General features: G+C 42.1%; 1 protein-coding gene and 1 long non-coding RNA gene across 2 annotated transcripts in view; one reads left to right on the forward strand and one right to left on the reverse strand.

Annotated features, from left to right (window-relative positions):
* Positions 1-21,123, forward strand: part of LOC122554988 — a 114,025-nt gene that overhangs the window by 22,464 nt on the left and 70,438 nt on the right. The gene's annotated exons all lie outside the window — the stretch shown is intronic.
* LOC122554986 overlaps positions 1-21,123 on the reverse strand; it is a 111,730-nt gene that overhangs the window by 1,197 nt on the left and 89,410 nt on the right. The window contains exon 11 of the mRNA XM_043700488.1: positions 4,552-4,755. Within this exon, the coding sequence (XP_043556423.1) occupies positions 4,552-4,755 (204 nt within the window). The remainder of the gene's footprint in view (positions 1-4,551; positions 4,756-21,123) is intronic.

The following is a 21,123-nucleotide window of genomic DNA, read 5'->3' on the forward strand; positions in this document are numbered from 1 at the left end:
CTCTGTCCACAACTCAACAGGGTTATTAAGGTGAGTGCATAACAGGGAGTGTTTCTAAGTAAAGCTGGGGAACTGTTGTCATGGCCAGTTAAGCCACTGCTACTCAGAGCACTTCTTCTCAGACAGTGCCTTCAGTGCTAGACAAGAGATTGCCATCATTTCAGCCCTCTTGCACTTTGCTCACCTTCAGCTTACTTCCCTATTGCTAGTCTTCACTATGGCAGAACAGCAGCTGATACAACTCCACCTTTACCTCTGATGCAAATGGACTGCTCTAACTGCAATGACACCAGCTGCCTCCTCCTCAGCCACATACCTCTCCACAGGGCACACAGGTCCATGGGTGTGGAGATCCACAATACCGAGTTTACTGAGAGAGGATCAAAATGTCTGCACTCCAGTGCCTCAGAAAGATTGGGCTCTTCTGGCAGGTCTTGCCCTCCTTGAAAAAAACCATCCTGCCCATTCGAGCAGGTGGGCATGCAATGCCAGTGCTGGAGCGGTACCAACCTGAATTCTCCCTGATCCAACCCCAGGACCTCTTTCCACCTATGGGTTTGTGTGCTCCTTCTACCCACAAGGAGAGAAAGTATAGATGTCTGAGTGTTAGAAATAGAATGTGTGAGGAGGCGATGGAACACCGCTTGTGCACAATGTTTGTGAGATAATGTACTAGAGGCCTAAAGGATGAGCACAAGGATTAGCGGTTGGCATGCACTGATTGAGAAGTGAGGTGTTGGCACCCAGGAGGACCTGGTTGATGCTGTGCAGGAAAATGTTGGGCAGGCTTGGGCTTAGCACTGAACAGTTTATTGCCATCCACTTGTCCTGTTGACCTGAGATATAGAATCCTCTTGGTGCACTATCTCCAGGTTAGAGGGACCCTTTCTCTTTCTGCTGACTTGCTCGGTTGAAGAGGTTGGTCTCTTGCCTTGGGAAAGATAAACTCACTGCTGCCCCCTGGATCCCACAGCAGGACCTCTAGCTAAGAGTGAGACAGACCCCAACAGCAGACCTCTTTTGGCTGTTGTGACCTCAGAAATCCAAAGGCAGTTCAGCCATTCTGAGAAGCCCTATTTTTTGACTGAGTTGAAGTGCCATCCCAACCTTTGATTGGTTGTATAACTGTACGGGCAGGATTCTAATGCCCAAGAAAAGGGCTCACCGCAAAGCAACCTTCCCTCTCCCACCCTCAAATGCCGAAAGATGTCAACAGCTTCCAAAGTTGGTCCTGAGCCTGTATTTTCAAAAGGGACCATCAATTGCAATTTTACCCCCTTAGCCCTGGACTTACTCCTATTGTCTTTAGATGGCTGGTCCAGGTCAGTTTCTGGTTAATGGTAACTCCCACAATGTTGGTAGTGGAGGATTCAGTGATGGCAATGCCACTGAAGTCAAGAGGGCTGATAGTTAGATTCTCTCTAACTAGGAGATGGTCATTGCCTGGCATTTGTACGGCATATTATTTGCCAATTGTCAACCCAAAGTTGAATATTGTCTGCATTTTGCTGATGCTGGCATTGATTGCTTCATTATCTGAGCATCGTGCAGTTATCAGTTATAGGACTTCTGGTCTTATAATGGAAGCAGGGAGGTCATTGATGAGGCAGCCAAATGTAGCTGGGTCCAGGGTGTTATGCTGAGGAAACCCTGCAGCCCCATTCCCAGGCCTCCAACAACCACAACCATCTTCCACTGTGCGAGGACAGACCCAAACCAGTTGCAGAGTCAGTCAGTCACATGTTGATGGAGAAGGTTGTGAGTAAACCCTTGCAAACTGCCAGAAGATCATCTGGTGAAGGTGTTGTGGGGAGAGAGAAGAAAAAGCACAAATGCAGGAAACTGTAAGTAAATAAAAATTCTAGTCAATGCATAGCAGCTTGATAACAATAGGTTAATAGTTCATCTTTGCATATTCATCAGATCTAGGATAGTTGAGTTCAAAGTCACTTTGTGCAGAACTGATGGGGGCAACAAAGTTACCTGTCACACAAACCCAAATGATCTGTCATTTGCCCTGGGAAAGAAAACCTCTCATCCTTCCCTGGTCTCGCTTATGAGTGCTTCCAGTTCCACATTAATTTGGATGACCAGCCAATCAGGTTAATCAATCATGTACTGTTACACAAGGAAGGTCACAGCACCCTACTGTTTTTTAAGACTCTCCTCTGGTCAGTCACAACAGTTTTATTTTTTCCTATTTAGCATGCCAATTAAACTTATAGTTCATCAGATTTAAAAAAAAACAAATTCCATTCTTTTCTTGGATGATAGAATGCAGTATCATTAGCTACTCCCTCTAAAAGAAATGAATGCAACAGTAATAATGAATAAATACAGATTATGATTTTGCAAATAGGGGGATTGGGAACTGTCCACACAGAGAGGGAGATAAAGGCTAAGGACCTTCAGAGTCACTTTGGCTGTTAGGATGAAAAGACCTGGGCTCACTTGTTTAGCTGTTGTGTTGTTTCCTCTGTAATGATGAAGCTGCAAATCTCCTCGAGATTTCAATGAATCGTTGTTTTAATTCGCTTTTCCTCAGCTAGTTTCTGAGTTTGACAGAAATTGAGGAAGAGGGAGAGAGAGCATGAAGAGCTGCCTGTATCCTTCTTCTTCAGCTTTGTTGCTCAAGCCAAGTATTGAACTATGGTTCATTTGTAGACTCCAACAAACAGTAAACTGTTCTCGCAGAAAGTACTGAGGACAAAAAGGACATGGAATACATTCTGGGGCTTCAAATTCCAGATTCAAGAAAGCCTTAGCGCTGTTGAGCCTGGGCAAAGTCCTGAAAAATATAGCAGCTAGACTGGGTTTACTGCAAGCAGCATAAGAAAAACTCACTTGATCTTGTTCTCACCAAGATGTACACTGCATAGAAGATAATGGTGTGGCTGCTGGAGCCTAATCATCTCAACGTCAAGCCGTCACTGCACAAGTTCCCCAGAGCATTATCCTCAACCCAATCATCATTCAGTGAGACATGGGCTTTCTGAGCCAGTTCGTGCTCACTGAAGACCATGACCACAAGACTGAAATTTTTGAGAAAGAGAAAAGCTGTTCCTATTTACTATTTTCATATAAAGATAAGTTGCATAATCATTTGGCTCTGAAAGATTATTGTCGAAACTGTATTAAACTCCATCCAGTTGATGTCACCCAGTCTTTGGATGGAGATGAAGCAATCTAGCACAAAGTCTTGATGGAGACAGACATATCATTTCTGGCCCATCTTGGACTTTGTAATTATGCCTAAATAGTTAATGTTACTTGTTACTGTTGTGCAATAAAAATGTCTTGTGGTGAAGACAACTGCCTCTTCTCAGCAACACTCAAAATGGTTTATCCTCTACTGCTGCTAAATAGATAGGCCCTTAGACTCAGCATAAAGAAGAGGATTACCCCACCAGAGACTGTCTATCCCATTGCTTTTAAGAGTAGAAAGGGGCACAAGCCACCAGCAGGGGGTGTGAGGATGCCCATTTTATGCACCAAGTGATTATGATCTGGGACTCATTGCCCACAAGAGGGAGGAAGCAGAGGCGATCGATGATTTCAAAAGGAAATTGGAAAGGCATTTGAGGAAAGCAAAGTCGCAGGGCTATTTGGCTAGAGTGAGTGAATGGGACTGACTAGACTACTACAGAAGGCTAACATTGACTTGATGAGCTGAATGGCTTTCTTCTACACCATTCTACGATAGGCTTGGAATGATAAGTGACAGGTAACCTACCTATACAAGTTGTCAGGCAATGACAATTTCCAACAAAACTAAGCCCAACAAATTCTAACTCCTTAATGTTCAATGACAATATAACATTGGTGAATCACCCTATCACAGTTGCAAAAGTGAGGACTGCAGATGCTGGAGATTGGAGTTGAGAGTGTGGTGCTGGAAAAGCACAGCCAGTCAGGCAGCATCCAAGGAGCAGGAAAATCAACATTTTGGGCAAAAGCCCTTCAAAGGATGTGCTTTTCCAGCACCACACTTGACTCCCCATCACAGTTCCAACATTCCCTGGTGAGTGTCTCATGTTCTGACTCGCCAATGGTCCTTCAATAACTGCTCAGCACAAGTCAGGAATGCGATGAGGCCTTCACCACTAGCTTGGATGGGTGGGGTTGCAACAATCATCAAGAAGCTCCACACTCACTGAACTTGCCATTTGCCATCTGAAACATCCACTGCATTGGAAATACACACCTAAGCATTAGAATTAGCCTTGCATTTAGCCAACTGGTCTTGTGGGGAACTTGTTAGTACTTGCAAGCTTTTCACTATTCATGGCAAAGTACATGCCAAAATGAGGAAGCTACACTTTGGAACTCACTACCACCTTCTCAGGAGGCATTGCACACATCCAATGAGTGAATATTAGAACAATACATTAATCATGAAGAAATATAGATCATGAGTTTACAATTAAGTGGAGTAGAGATTGTCTTGTATAGAGAGGGAGATGTTAATTCCATAAACAAAGATGTAAATTAAGTCTTCTGCTTGAAAGCTAGATTGAGCACTGGACTAAAGGTACATCGATTATAGCTCACCTCGAATAGCATTTATCTTATTACAGTCAAGAGGAGCTTTTCCTTTCCGAATTGCTCCATACACGTTACTCCTGAGAAGAATGCTGTCTGGGAAGAGGTGTCTGATGAGGAAACGGGCTGCTAATTCAGGCCGTGCTCTCTGCTTGGCAAGATGGATCACAGATGCCGGTAACTCCACTTTTCGGTCAGCTCTACCGAGGCACTCTTGTAACAAAAAGATAGGTTATATTGAGTCAAATCATGAGTGCAAAGGACCCCTTTCCAATCTGTGAAAGAGACTTCGGTAAAATACTCTACACCCATAATGGGGAAAGATGTGAATCAGCCAACAGCATTTTACAAAGGCTATTCAAGCCTTTTACCATAGCCAATGTATTAAAATGGAAAGGACAATCATTGCTCTACAATCCATTCAATTAAACTAGATGTTTCAAATAAAAGCTTATAGGTTTGTTGCAACTCAGATTACTCCTGATAAGCATTTCAATGAAAAAGCATGGATGATAAAAGCATTGGCTGGGAGGTTAGTTTTACACCTGCTCATAAATGGCAGCCGCATTATGACATGTTTGGAACTATCTCACAATATATCATGCAATCTATTATCAAGTCTTTATTAAACTTCACATTGTTGTTGGTCTTTCTTTAAAGCAGCCATAGAAAATGCAATTACTGAAGTGATTGCCTAGGCAACTGTTGGGATGGTGAGGAGGGCCCTACAATTATTTACAGCCAGTCCAAATGAGTCCAACATCGATTTCTCGGGATTTTTTTCTGGCGCACCCTTTCAGTGGCTCATAAAATGTTGACTGTCCACAGACACTGCATCTGACTGATCTGTCCAAAATAAGATCAAGGTGGAAGATGTTTGTTGATTAATATTTTTCACAGGATGTGGGTATCACTGGCTAGGCAAATATTTATTGCCCATACCTAATTGCCCCGCAGGTAGTTAAGGTCAACCACATTGTCACACGTAGACCAGACCAGGTAAGGTTGGCAGTGCCCTTCCCTAAAGGATATTATTGAACCAGATGGGGTTTTCCTGCTAATGGTTTCATGGTCATCATGTAGCTCTTAAATCCAGATTCTTTTGAATTCAAAATCTATCATCTGGGAATCAAACTCAGGTCCTAAGAACAGTACTGAGGTTTCTGGATTAATAGTCTAACAATAATGCCACGAGGCCATCACCTCCCCATCATCAAGGACATGTATGGAATGGCCTTGGAGATAGTGACACATGCTTCCTCACACCTGGTTTAACATTACAGCTCTCCAAGTCTCATGCCATTGCAGCTATCACCGCTCCTCCAGACTTCCCAGTCTTCCTCTGAAAACCAGACTCTCATGACCCCTCTCCCCACCAACCAGGGAATGCCTAACTCTTAACTGCACTCATCAAGGACCTTCCCACCAGTGGACCACACCACTGTTGACCCTTTCCCTACTGCACCACCAGTGGCCTCTGACTCTCACCAGCTCTCCCACACCTGGCAACTGGCATCCTCACTTTTCCTGACTCTCATTTCCCTAACCCGCCTTCCACAAACCACTGTCTCCCTGAAAGCCATTTATTTCTGTTTCTGCAGACTCACCGCTGTGACACCAGACCTTGAGCTGATTTAAACCACCCCCCATCTCACTGTTCTCCAATCACAGATTGTTTGTGGAGGTAGCAGGCCTCTGATTGGATGAGCAGTTCCTCCAAACCTCTTCCAGTCACACTTTCCTATATTTTAAACATGATTTGGAGATGCCGGTGTTGGACTGGGGTGTACAAAGTTAAAAATCACACAACACCAGGTTATAGTCCAACAGGTTTAATTGGAAGCACACTAGCTTTCGGAGCGTCGCTCCGAAAGCTAGTGTGCTTCCAATTAAACCTGTTGGACTATAACCTGGTGTTGTGTGATTTTTAACTCTATATTTTAAACAATGACTTGGCTACCACACAGGGGGTGGACTGTGGTCTGCAAGCTGCCTGTTGGATAAATCTCCAGTGCAATCAGACTGTAACCTCATTGCAATGGTGAAACTGAACTTATTCCTTTATTCTTTCATCGAATGCGCCAATTCCTAATTGTTCTTGAGATGTATGGCTCGCTCGGCTATTACAGAGGACAACCAAGAGACAATCACATTGCTTTTGGGTCTGCAGTCATATGTGGAGTGGATTAGGTTGAGATCGTGTATTTCCCTCTTTCAAGGACATTAGAGAACCAGACGAGATTTTATGACTATCAATTTCGTGTGAACATATTAATGAGGAGCAAAAGTTGGCTACTTGATCCCATGCTTCTCTGTTTAGTAAGATTGTGAGTTTGTGGCTGAACAAATTAGTCCACATTCCTGCCTAACCCCCGATAACTTTTCACCCTCTTGCTTATCAAGAACCTACATAACTCTGCCTTAAAAAATATTCAAATATTTTGCCGTCTTTTGAGGAAAAGAGTTCTAAAGATTCAGGGCAACTGATGCTTGAACTGCCATTATCCTCATGCACATTAATCACTAATAACAGAGCAGACTTTGGTTTCCCAATATTGTTATGTGGTTTGCCTTTTTGACACACTAACGTCTGATTAGCTGATTTCTTTTCAAGGCATTTGGCTTTGACTTAAAGGAGTATTTTCAGCTTTAACACCATTTTCTGATCAGTGTTCGTGTACACTCTTATAAATGCTAAATTTGCCCAGAACTGAACTTGACCCATTCTGCAGCATATCTCCAGCAATGTACTCACCACAGAATTCCGACAGTGTGACCGCAGGCCATTTGGCCCATTGAATGCATACTGACCCTTTGAAGGGCATCCCATCCTGAGCTACCCCCCCTACCTTGTCCCTGTGCCTCCATGGCTAATCCACTTAGCCTGCAAATCTCTGTGACACTACAGGCAATGTAGCATGGCCAATCCACCTAACCTGCATGTCTTCAGACTGCAGGATTAAACCGGAGCACCCGGAGGAAATTCACGCAGACACAGAGGGAACATACAAACGCCACACAGACAATTGCCTGAAGCTGGGATTGAAGCCAGGTCCCTGACGCTGTGAGGCAGCAGCGGTGCTAGCCACTGAGCCGTCCTGTTGATAACTGTTGTCCCAGTTTTCTTTCACGTTTATATGCTCCAGGTAAGAGTTGTCAGTGTAAGGATTTAGAGAACCATATTACAGGCGCAAACATCAAGAACTCTTAGATCAACTGTAAAACAATGAAATCAAAGGTAGATTCTCATCAGCTTTAAATGCTGAAAGACTTCTACTGCATCAGTAAAACATTTGAGAAATTTTCTACATCAGTCATTTTTCAAACTTGCTGAATGAAATAGTCTATGAAAAGCATTTTTATGTTGTGGCTTGGGCATGAACTGTGTAGAGATTGCCCAAACATGTTGCTAAACTGTCTGGATTATAATATTCCATTTCCCAGGATACTCTTTGTCAGCTGTCTCCTGTTGGCTGATGTTATTGTGAGCAAGTATTTCAGTAAAATAATGTACAATCGGGACATGCTGAAGATGGAATTACATGTTTGCTCAGTTTAGGTCTTTATTGTCATGTATGATGCATTAAATCTTACATTGATGTTTTTGCTAAAAAGTGACACTTTTGCTGAAGCTTATGTCATCAGGACAATTCACAAGATTACCAGTTCAAAGAGTAAGCCACTTTCTGTCTGCAAAGAACAAGGCCCTTTGCATTAATATATGTGACTTCCCAGTACTCATAAGTGCCTGGCACTGCAAGCCTGCCTGACAGTGCCAGTATGATGCTAGTTATGTCAAACCTACATTCCAAAGTCTGATGAATCATGTCAAACAGTGTATCCCTTTGGCTGGTCACAACAAGCAAGGTATTGACTGTATCCAACCAGGTGCACTTGTAAAACGCCCAACAAAGTCCAACATGAAACCAAAAGAGAAAATGCTGGAAAATCTCAGCAGGTCTGGCAGTATCTGTAAGGAGAGAAAAGAGCTGACATTTGAGTCTAACTGACCCTTTGTCAAAGCTTTGACAAAGGGTCAGTTAGACTCAAAACATCAGCTCTTTTCTCTCCTTACAGATGCTGCCAGACCTGCTGAGATTTTCCAGTATTTTCTCTTTTGGTTTCAGATTCCAGCATCCGCAGTAATTTGCTTTTATTAAAGTCCAACATGAGGTGTGATTTTACAGTGGGACAGCATTTGCTTGATAATCCAGATTGTGTGAAGAGATATGCCAACAACCAATTTGTGATTGTGAGATACGATACACTTATGTGTGCTACAAAATACAGCTATATAGATCACATCGGATCTAGTTTACTTTGCACACAGAAAAAATATGTACATACAATGCTGTTTCAATTCAGTAAAATAGGTGCCAGCCATTCATTGGTTCATCTTTCAGGGCAATGCCTTAATCATTTACACTCAAGTGCCTGGTTTAAAATTTAATCATCACTAACTGTTGCATTTTCCAAGGCAATGCCTCTACCAGAGTCCACTTGGCAATCAATCATTCTTCTCTCATGCTACATAAATATTGGTTTACCCCCTGAATTATTCTTATAGTGATTTGAGTACAAGGCAAAAAGGTTCAAACAAATGAGTCTTGTTCCAGCAAAACTCAGGTTCCTTATTATTGAACAACTATTCAAATTAATGTTCATTACCTAGCTTTGACCCAATCACAGCAGTTCATTGCTGATCATAATTTGCACCTTAAAAAGCAGGGAAGTCTCTGAATTTGAAAAACTCCCATCAGCACAGACTGAACAGAAAACATGAAAAAAAATCAATCAGGATGGAACTGTTCAACAATACACTAGTCAATTTAATTCTTCAAAAGAATTAACCAAAAAGTACCACAATATATTCCTTTTGCAAATACATTTATATGCTACTCAGACATTTTAGGAATGGAAGCTTTCTGGATCAATCATGTGTCCACCTTTTGTAGACGAAAACAGTAAGTCAGGTAGAGATTCCAGGATATTAAAAAAACCCTGTTCATATTTTTCACAGACTCATCTCCAGCAAAAACTAAGCTATATTTAAAACAATGTTTGTAAATCAAGGTTGTAGGCAATGTATTCCATTAGGGAAATTACAATAACACTCAAATTGCAATACCATCAAGGACAAAGCAGCCCATGTGATTAGTACCCATCTACTACCTTCAACAATCACTCCCTCCACCATTGACAGCAGCAAATTACACCATCCACAGGATGCACTATGGCTTCCTTTGACAGCACCTTCCAATCCAATCCTCCACCAACTGGAGGGACAAGGGTTGCAGGTGCAGGGGAAGGCCACCACCTGCAAGTTTCCCTCTCAGTATTACATCATGCTGGCTTGGAACCATATAGCCACTTGTTCTGTGTCGCTGGATCAAAATCCTGGAACTTTGTACCTAATAACTTAATGAGTTTAACTACCATGTGCACTGCAGCACTTTCAGAAGGTCAATTCAGTATTTTCAGAACACCACTAAATGCTTGACTTTCTAGCAATACCCACATTCTATAAATTAATAAATATATGTTTTTAAAAAGCATACATCCAAATGACATGCAATGAATAGTACTTGGACCTGATGACTTGCTTGATATCTCTGCAATACACAAGCTGCAGCATGATCTCCATAAGAAAGCATGTTATTCAGTACTTTATTTGTAAGCATCGGGAACATTACTCAGAGATTCTCAATTTCTTAATAAAGTGACTTTTAAAGCACTTCTACAATGTTTAATATTACTGTGTGCTGAATGCATGCGTGTGTGTCCAACAGGTCAATGTGATGCTTCTAGTGTGTGGGTGAAGTGAGTCTGTGTGCTTTCTATTTGAGTTTGTTAGTTCATTTCTCATTTTAAACCTATACCACTGGCTAGCAGCAACACAAAAATGGGAGACAAACGGAGAAACCTTTGTATGTCCGTCAACAGCCTCTTCATTGGCAAGTCCTTAGCTGTAAATATAAGATGTTGCTCTGTAATTTGACCTACCAAACTATGGAGGCATTGCAATGTAAATGAAAGGATAGTCAGAAAATTAATATGCTGGGAATATATTGTGACGTGTTATTAACAATGTGTGCTCCATTTTCTTTGAGGTCTTGTATTAAATTGCAGCATTTAGTAACATAGTTCAAAATGTCAAGAGGGAACCAAACAACTGGTGGCTGGGATGCCCACAAAGGAGAAATCAAAAGAACTGCAGATGGTTATAAATCAGAAACAAATACTGAAATTGCAGGAAAAGCTCAGTAGGTCTGGCAGCATCTGTGAAGAGAAATCAGAGATAATGTTTCAGGTCCGGTGACCCTTCCTCAGAACTGTCCGAAACATTAACTCTGATTTCTCTTCACAGTTGCTGCCAGACCTGCTGAGCTTTTCCAGCAACTTCTGTTCTTGCCCCCAAAGTTGGCTTCACCAGCCACTGGTTCCTATTGCAAATTTTTGAACTGAAGCCAAAGGAAACCAATGATTTTTTTCAGTGGAAGCAGAGCAACAATGCTGGAAAAAAGCAACAGATTTACTTTGTAAAATGTAGCAAGCAAAACGATGTCACAAACAACTGCATTAATGGAACCAAAAATCAAAAATCTAACACTGCTTGACATAAATTCCTGAACAAAATCCATCAAGAAATAGAGTTTATTTTTATTAAATTCACAGCTGGAATGAATTTAGCTACATTACAAGCAGCAATACTTGCAAAGCAACAGAGATACAAGAACAATAACAAAGAACAATAAGCATAGGTACAGGCCATTCAGCCTTGCCAGTACATATCACCCTTCCACACTAAAACAGTCTTCACTTAAAGGATCCATATCCCTCTATTCCCATCCTATTCATGTATTGATCTTGAACGGTGCAATTGTGTCTGCTTCCACCACCTTTTCTGGCAGCATGTTCCAGGGACTCACAACCCTTTGTGTGAAAAACGTGCCTCACACATCTCTTTTAAACTCCCACCCTGTGTACCTTGAACCCTATCCCCTCGTAATTGATCTCTCCACCCTGGGAAAAAGCCTCACACTTTCCACTCTATCAATGCCATTCACAATCTTATAAACTTCTATTAGGTTGCCCCTCAACCTCCTGCGTTCCAGTGAAAACAAACCCAGTTTATCCAATTTTTCTCCATAGCTAAATTCCCCCAAACCAGTCAACATCCTGGTAAACCTTTTCTGTAGCCTCTCCAAAGCATCCCCATCCTTCTGGCAGTGTGATGACCAGAAATGTACATAATATTCCAAGTGTGGCCTAACTAAAGATCAATGAAGCTGAAACATACCTTGTCTATCGTTACAATCAATGCTCTTTCCAATGAAGGCAAGCTTGCCATAGGCCTTATATACTATCTTATCTACCTGCACTTCCACCTTCAGTGATCTGTGGACCTGCACACCCAGATCCCTCTGCATATCAATACTCCTAAGGGTTCTGCAATTCACTGTATAATTTACACCTGCACTTGACCTTCCAAAATGCATCACGTTACATTCGTCTGGATTAATCTCCATCTGCGTGGGTGGCACGGTGGCACAGTGGTTAGCACTGCTGCCTCACAGGGCCAGAGACCTGGGTTCAATTCCCACCTAGGCAACTGACAATGTGGAGTTTGCACATTCTCCCTGTGTCTGCGTGGGTTTTCTCCGGGTGCTCCGGTTTCCTCCCACAGTCCAAAAATGTGCAGGTTAGGTGAATTGGCCATGCTAAATTGCTCATAGTGTTAGGTGCAGGGGTAAATGTAGGGGAATGGGTGTGGGTTGGTTGCGCTTCAGCAGTTTGGTGTGGACTTGTTGGGCCGAAGGGCCTGTTTCCACAGTGTAAGCAATTTAATCTAAACCCCAAGGAGCATTCTGCCCATTCCTCCAACTGATCTATATCCTGCTGTATTGTCTGACAATCCTCCCCACTATCCACAGCTCCACCAATCTTTGTATCATCCGCAAACTTACTAATTAGACCAGTCATGTTTTCCTCCAAATCATTTGTGTAGACCACGAATAGCAGAGGTCCCAGCACTGTGGAACACCAGTACCTTCCAATCCGAAAAGAACCTGCACTGCTACCCTCTATGACTAAGCCAGTTCTGTATCCATCGTGCCAGCTCACCCCTGATACCATGTGACTTCACCTTTTGTACCAGTCTGCCATGAGGGACCTTGTCAAAGGCTTTACTGAAGTCCATGTAGACAACATCAACCGCTTTTCCCTCATCAATCATCTTTGTCACCTCCTCAAAAACTCAATCAAGTTAGTGAGGCACAACTTCCCCTACACAAAGCCAGGTTGTCTGTCGCTAATAAGTCCATTTGCTTCTAAATGCATATCAGATCTTGTCCCTGAGAATCTATCCATATTGCCTTGCTGCACGAGTTCTCTGATGGATCCTCCCTCAGTACAGCTGTGAAGTACTCCTATTTTGCCTCCCTATCTATCACACCTGAAATATCTAAATCCTGGGACATTCAGATGCCAGTCCTGTCTCTCTTTCAACCAAGTCTCTGTAATTGCAGTAATGTCATAATTCCAAGTACTAATCAAAGCTCTGAGTTCATCTACCTTGCCTCCTATACTTCTCACATTGAAACACATGCATTGGAGAGACCACCTCCCCTGCTCTTTTCAGTAGCGTTTTCCTGCCTGGTCTTCTTGTTGTTAGTCATGTTTGCTTTGGTTTCTACCTCTCCCTCAATTTCTGTATGTATTATCCTACTCCCCTGATTCCTGTTCCTCTGCCAAACCCTCTCCAACCACTCGACCAAATACACCCCCTCTCCCAACCAGGACATCAGTCTCTGTCCTGCCCAGGTGTAACCTGTCCACTTTGTACAGGTCCCTGCTTCAGAACTGATCCCAATGCCCCATGAATCTGAAACGCTCCCCACCCCGCCACCATCTTTTCAGCCACATGTTCATCCTCTATATCCTGTTATTTTTACTCTGTCCAGCTCATGGACTGGCAGTAATCTTGAGATAACTACCTTTGAGGTGCTACATTTCAACTTTCTTCCCATTTCTCTATATTCCACTAATAGCATTTCATCCCTTTTCTTACCTATGTCATTCGTGCCATCATGTACCGCGCCCACGCCCACACCCTTCCCCTTCAGAATAACCTGCAACTGCTCCGAAACATCCAGGACCCTAGCACCAGGGAGGCAATACACCATCCTGGACTCTTGTTTATGGCCACAGAAACACCTATCTATTCCCTTTACAATTGAATCCCCTGTAACTATAGTATTTCTAAGCCTATCTCTTCCTCCCTCTGCATCAGAGCCAATCATGGTGCCATGAATTTAGATGCAGCTGTTATCCCCTGAGAGGCCATTCCCCTCAACAGTATCCAAAACCGTATCTTTGTTTTCCAGGGGGATAGCCACAGGAGATTCCTGCTCTGCCTGGTGCTCACCCATTCCCTACCTGCCTGTAAGGGGGAGTCTGAGTCCATGGTGTGACCACCTCTCTATACATACTGTCCATGATACTCTTCACCTCATGAATGCTCTACAGTGTCTCCAGATGGAGCCTCCAACTCCGAAACTCAGGCTTCCAGGTACTGCGGCTGGAGACACTTCTTGCACACATGCAGATCCTGGGCACTGGAAATGTGCCCAACTTTCCACATTGAGCAAGAGGAGGGGTGGTGCAGGCAGTGAAAAATCTGATGAAGAAGACAGATGATCTCAATGTGACTGTGACAGCATAGAAAACGATGTGTTGTTGATTGGTTGAGGTCAGTATTTTTGGTCATCGAGGTAGTGCAGAAGACAATGCTTTAGACCATCTGGCAATTAGGAACCTAGCTGAATGTATCCTGCAGTCATCTTTCAGACTGCAACGCTGTTTCAACATGATATTTTATGCATCATTGTATGTTTTGACTGTAAACGAACCTTCCCATCTATCAGACTTAGGCAGATATTTTTTATTGCAAGAATACGCGGAATAACTCAGTCAGCAATTATCCTGGCAGACAGTGGCAAAATAGTGTAAGATGCCCTGAATTGTTCGGTTATCTGAAGCCTTGCTTAAAAGAGATGCGTAGTAATTCTATCATCATGTCCATAGTTATGAGCTTCCTTGTTTCTGCAATTTACTTCTGTCTGTAGCTCACATTATTAGAGAATACCCTTGGTGTTGAAAAGCCATCCTTGTGGTTTAGCTTTGTCTTACAAACTGGCATTGAGGATTGTCTTAAATTATGTTATCTGCTGTTTGGAACTTGGATATTATTATGCATGATCCAGTCATCTTGTTTACTGCTCGGGTGTGCACTGATGAAGCAGAACTGAAGTCTTGGCATAAACCGCGGCATTGTTCTGAGTATCTATTTGGTGCCAACAGTGAACTGCTATACTTTGGGAATTCAGGAATATATTGCAAATGCAATGTCCTGCCATGCTGTGATTGCTTTCCAGCAGAAAAAAAGTGATGAAGTGTTTGCCCTGCCGAGCAATTCATTAGTCACCTGCTCAAGGCATCTGTTTGCTACAAATTGGTTTACATTCAAGTCATCCCTATGGTACCCTGCAAGGGATTGAAATGGACTTTGGGCTCCTACTAGCAGTGTTGTCTGCAGGTCTCCTTACAGTAGACAGCATAGCTCAGTAACTGACTGCTTTCTGAAACACAGCTATACCTGTGGTTGTTCTTGTGGCTATAGCCGATATGAGCAGTCTACGTCATGTAATCAGATGTCATTGGAATCCGACATTTGTAAGTCCAATTCAGTTTGATTGACAATTTAGGCTGTTTTCAGTTTTGTTTAGAGGAAAATAAAATAAGTTTTGATGTCGAATAATACATGAATACATGAGTATGTTCCAACATAATTTTCCAAAATCACAAAATGCTGTCAACACCATTCAATGTTAAAATACCTTGATATTCATTGTGGATGGTCTGTGTGCTCTAAAGCATATTTTTACATTAGTCTGTCTCCCCATGACATTGTTCACTACATTTGTTGTAGAGAAATGGAATAGTTGATGCCAAAATGTTACTTTGCAGTATGTGATTAAGAACATATTGCAACAATTGTGTATAGTACATTCATTTTGTTAACATAGCTGACATCATTATCAAGGCTCTACTGATGTAATTCATTTTACATTTTTAATGTTCTGGGGACCTTGGGTCGAATTCTACCACTACAGTAGGTGAAGTTTGAGTTCAATAAAAATGTGTAATAAAAAGCAACCTAATGGCAACCATCTAACTGCTGTCAATTATCGTAAAAACTCATCTGGTCCTTAACTGGTCTGGCCTCAATGTGACTCCAGATCCCTAGCAATGTGGTTAATTCTTAACTGGCCTCTTGGCAATTAGGGCAGGGTAATAAATACTGGCCTAGCCAGTGATACCCACATCCTTTTCTAGTCTTTTTAAAATCACTTTTTAAGCAACAAGTAATAAAGACCCTGAACTTACTGCCTACAGAGATGGTAGCCATGATGTCGAAGTGCTGATGTTGGACTGGGGTGTACGAAGTTAAAAATCACACAACACCAGGTTATAGTCCAGAGTTTATTTATTAATACGAGCATTCAGAGCGCTGCTCCTTCATCAGGTAACTAGTCAGGAACAGAGATGGTGGAATTGGAGACAACTAAAACAGAACTGGATGGACACTTGAGAGAAATACAGTAGGCATAGAGCAGAAGGAATAACTAATTGGATTGGTCCAACACAGAGAGCCAGTATGGACTCGATATATTGAATGGTCTTCTTCTGTGCCATAAAGACATGACTCAGTTTAAGGATACAGGCATCATTTCTTGGCCATCAATAATTGCAGTTAATGGGTTTGCTAGGTCACTTTAGAAAGAAGTTTTGAGTCAACCACATTGATGTGGATCTGTAGTCACATGTAGGCCAGATTGAGTCAGGATGGCAGATTGCCTTCCCTAAGTGACATCAGTGAAACAGTGAATTGATTTATTACAATACAGTAGTTACATGGCCACCATTGCTGTATGTAACTGTTACTGATACCACATTATATCAGTAACAGTTAATGGACCAAAAAAATTGAATTAATTGTTGCAGGATTTGTAATCATATCATTAGTTCAGACCTCTGAGTCACTGGAGCAGAAACATTACTATTACGCTACTCTTATCAACTTTGCTTCATATAGTCTCTTCTACAAAGTCAGTGGTGTAATTCACTTGTACAGAGTCATAGAGATGTACAACATAGAAACAGACCCTTCGATCTGACTCATCCAAGCCGACCAGATATCCCAACCTAATCTAGTCCAATTTGCCAGTACTTGGCCCATATCCCTCTAAACTCTTCCTATTCATATACCATCCAGGTGCCTTTTAAACACTGTAACTGTACCAGCTTCCACCACTTTCTCTGGCAGCTCATTCCATTCACACCCTCTCTTTGAAAAAGTTGCTCCTTAGGTCCCTTTTAAATATTTCCCCTCTCATCCTAAAACCAATGCCCTCTAGTTCTGGACTTCCCCACCCCAGAGAAAAGACTTTGTCTATTTACCCTATCCACACCCTTCATGATTTTATAAACCTCTATAAGGTCACCCCTCAGCTTCCAACGCAAATCAGCCTCAGCCTATTGAGCCTCTCCCTCTCACTCAAGTCCTCCAACCCTGGCAACATCCTTACTAAAGCTTTTCAAATTTCACTACATCTTTCCAAAAGGAAGGAGACCAGAATTGCACGCAATGTTCCAACAGTGGCCTAACCAACTTCCTGTACAGCCGCAACATGACCTCCCAACTCCTGTACTCAGTACTCTGACCAATAAAGGAAAGCATACCAAACGCCTTCTTCACTATCCTATCTACCCGCAACTCTACCTTCAAGGAGCTAGGTACTATGGAAGTCCATTAAACTTTGTCACAATGCTGTTTCAAATGCAATGTTCATTTTCTTGCTAGCCAGGCATGCCAGGTGTAACATACACATGTACATATTATCATTGATGTCTGCCACTACAACCTATGCCCAATTGGTGGGAAAAAACATTTGGAAAATTGACATTAAACATCAAGGACCACAAAATCAAAATTTCTACTTCAAACACAAATACTCACATAATAGAACCAATAGTTTTATCTGAAGATTAGCTTCCAGTGCTTTTTCTTAAGAAATTAGAGAGAGAGAGAGAGTGTCATAGAATCATAAAGCAATGCCATATGGAAACAGGCCCTTTGGTCCAAATCATCCATGCAGACTAGATATGATGAAAGGCTGAGGATCATGGGATTGTATTCATTAGAATTTAGAAGGTTGAGGGGAGATCTAATAGAAACTTACAAGATAATGCATGGCTTAAACTGGTGGACGCTGGGAATTTTTTTCCATTAGGTGGGGAGACTAGGACCCATGGGCACAGCCTTAGAAGTAGAGGGGCTCAATTTATAATGGAAATGAGGAGACATTTCTTCAGCCAGAGAGCGATGGCCCTGTGGAATTCATTGCCACAGAGCGCAGTAGAGGCCGGGATGTTTAATATCTTCAAGGCAGAGATTGATAAACTCTTGATCTTACAAGGAGTTAAGAGCTACGGAGAGCGAGTGGGTAAGTGGAGTTAAGAGGCCCATTAGTCATGATTAAATGGCAAAGTGGACTTGATGGGCCGAATGGCCTTACTTCCACTCCTCTTTCTTATGGTCTTATATCCTAAATGAATCGAGTCCCATTTGACAGCATTTGGCGCATCTCCCACTAAACCTTTCCTATTCATATGCTCACTCATATGCTTTTAAATGCTGTATTTAATCCATAAATATGATGCACTTTCCTAGAGAAAATAAAAATTGAAGTCACAAAGAGTGACTGTCATTAATGGTGGCCAATGAAAATGAGAAATGAGCAGCATTAATCCAGAAATGTAATCATTCACATTAGTGAAAGAGGGTTTAATGACTGTCTCCCTGTCCCTATCCCCTTAAATTCTACCTGTCAGGAATCTGCTTTACTTATGCAGAAAAAAATGATGAAAGGGTGCTAATGCACTATCAATTAAAAAAAATTGCAAGAATTTATAATAAATTCACTTCACATTCCAGCTATAAAAGTACACATTAGCATAAAAAGAATCTGTGCTCCTGATTGCTTGATTTTACCACTGACGGTATTGCTTCACCATTTTGAACTGTCTTACTGACCTGTGAAAACGTAATAAAACCCTCAGGGCTGGGAATAATTATAGTGTCCATAAGAAATCAATCCATTAGCAGTTTATTAATTGTAGCTCTCCGGTTGTAATTTTTTGTCCTTTGTGTTATGTGTTGAATAGACGATTTGATTTTTCACTTTTCTCAGCTGTGATGGTACTCTTTCAACATAGTGTTGCCAAGTGCTATTATGGACAATTGGCCTTAAGCTGCTGGCTAAATTTATACGGGTGGATTACTTAATATCAATCATGTTGTGTAAGAGTGGAACTATGATTAAATAATGGCTTGCTTCCATTTAGTTTCCTTGTTCTTCAACTCTCTCCATCTCTTGGGGGTTCCACGCAGGCCAGCTACCCTCTGTCTTTTCTCCATCCAGGTAATTCCTCATTGCTGGAACTGGATCGCGAATATTAACTAACCATGCCCTTCATTTCAATTTACCTGACCGCCCATTGCTGGAGTCTGTGAGAAATTGGAGGGGGAGATGCTCAGTCCCCAACTGGAAGTTTGGGGTTTCCTTGCGCACTGTGAGAGGTAGGAGATTGATGCCTCATTGGTGGGGGAGATCAGAGATCTAGCAATAAGATTGTTCAGTCCCACACTGAGCAGAGTGCTTTATGAGATTGGTCCGTTATAGGGGAGTGAGATTGAATAAAATTTGGTTAGTGAACAAGGACTGCCAAGTTCAATAATCCATTGCATGCTTTTGCTTCAAACAGTCTAAAATGCTGTGCTCATACCACCAGTGTAATGTGTTATCTCTTTTATTGCTTTGATTGGTTTCTGTCACAAGGCCTTTGCTGACAGTGGTGAAGAATGGCATGGCAACAGAGGTAACAGTTGATGGTAACCATGTAATTTTTCACTGGCATTCTTACTACAGTGCGAGGGTCAGAGCTGGGGGAAAAAAGAATCTGAATAGTTGTTTGTTCATTGCTAAGTGAGTTAATCCTTGGAATAGTGCCTCACAGTCTCATCAAATCTTCAAAACATATAACAATACCGATTTCCTTACTGGAGTTTAACCATGCTAAACATTCGACAGCCATATTACTTAAAGGAATTTAATGGATAAATAGCTGGACGTTATTCTTTTTTTTCTGAGATGCCTCCTGGGAAAATAGGGGGAGGGTAAACAGCACTCTAAGTCTGTGACATTGCTTACGCAAGTACTGTATATGGAACCAGTACTTCAGACAGACGAAAGGTCTTGTTGAACTAGAATGAGAAAACATAACCAAAGCAAATAAAGATAAAGATGGTTATTATCTCTGAGTTATGCTGACCTGTTTTTTTTTTAATCTACAACAAGAGACTGCTTTGTTTCAAGGTTCCAAACAGAAGTGTTCTTCAGTTGGCCTTGTCTGTCTGTTCTGGCTGAGGTTTAATTTTAGCAAAAGAAGAGTCTGGCCTTGCTTTAGTGGATAATACTTTATGCACTGATCAGAGCCCTGGTTTCGGCTGAAGCTGACCAATTTATGTTTAGAGGGAGACAGAAGTATCCATCTGGATTTCTGCATCAGGATGCTGACAATGACTCCTGGTGCGAGCACACAACTTTGGAGTTTAACATCCTCTGGACATGCGGTGCTTAGTGTATTCCCATGGACTCTATGTTCATACAGTTGCTCATTTATCATAGAATCTCTACAGTATGGAAGCAGACCATTCAGCACACTGACCCTCCAAACAGCATCTCAATCAGACCCCACCCTCACAATCCTATCCCTGTAACCCTACATTTCCCATGGCTCATCCACCTAACCTGCACATCTTTGGACTGTGGGAGGGAACTGGAGCACCCGGTGGAAACCCACACAGTCACGAGGAGAATGTGCAAACGCCACAGAAACAGTCTTCCGAGTGTGGAATCGAATCCGGTTCCCTGGTGCTGTGAGGCAGTAGTGCTAACCACTGAGGCACCAATATTTGCTGATGGATTAACAGTTGCTAAAATGTCACATTTATGGATTAGTCAGTGCTGGGAGAAATTTAACCATAAAATGAATGAACTCTATTGCAATGCATCCATAGTATATAGAAAACCACTGTTCCAACAACAATTTATATTTATATAGTGCCTTCCATATAATGTAACATTCTGAGGTGCTTCACAGAACCATTATAAATCACAGTGTGTTGGTGAACCACAATAATGATATTAAGGATGTAGGTTTGCTCACTGAACTGGAAGATTCATTTTCAGATGTTTCGTCACCATACTAGGTAACATCTTCAGTCAGCTTCTGGATGAGCACTGGTGGTATGGCTTTCTACTTTTAGGGGTGGCACGGTGGCTCAGTGGTTAGCACTGCTGCCTCACAGCACCAGGGACCTGGGTTCGAGTTAGTCAGAGGGAAATGGGTCTGAGTGGGATTACTCTTCTGAGGGTCGGTGTGGACTTGTTGGGC

Source organism: Chiloscyllium plagiosum, chromosome 12 (assembly GCF_004010195.1).
Source record: "Chiloscyllium plagiosum isolate BGI_BamShark_2017 chromosome 12, ASM401019v2, whole genome shotgun sequence".
Lineage (NCBI taxonomy): Eukaryota > Metazoa > Chordata > Chondrichthyes > Orectolobiformes > Hemiscylliidae > Chiloscyllium > Chiloscyllium plagiosum.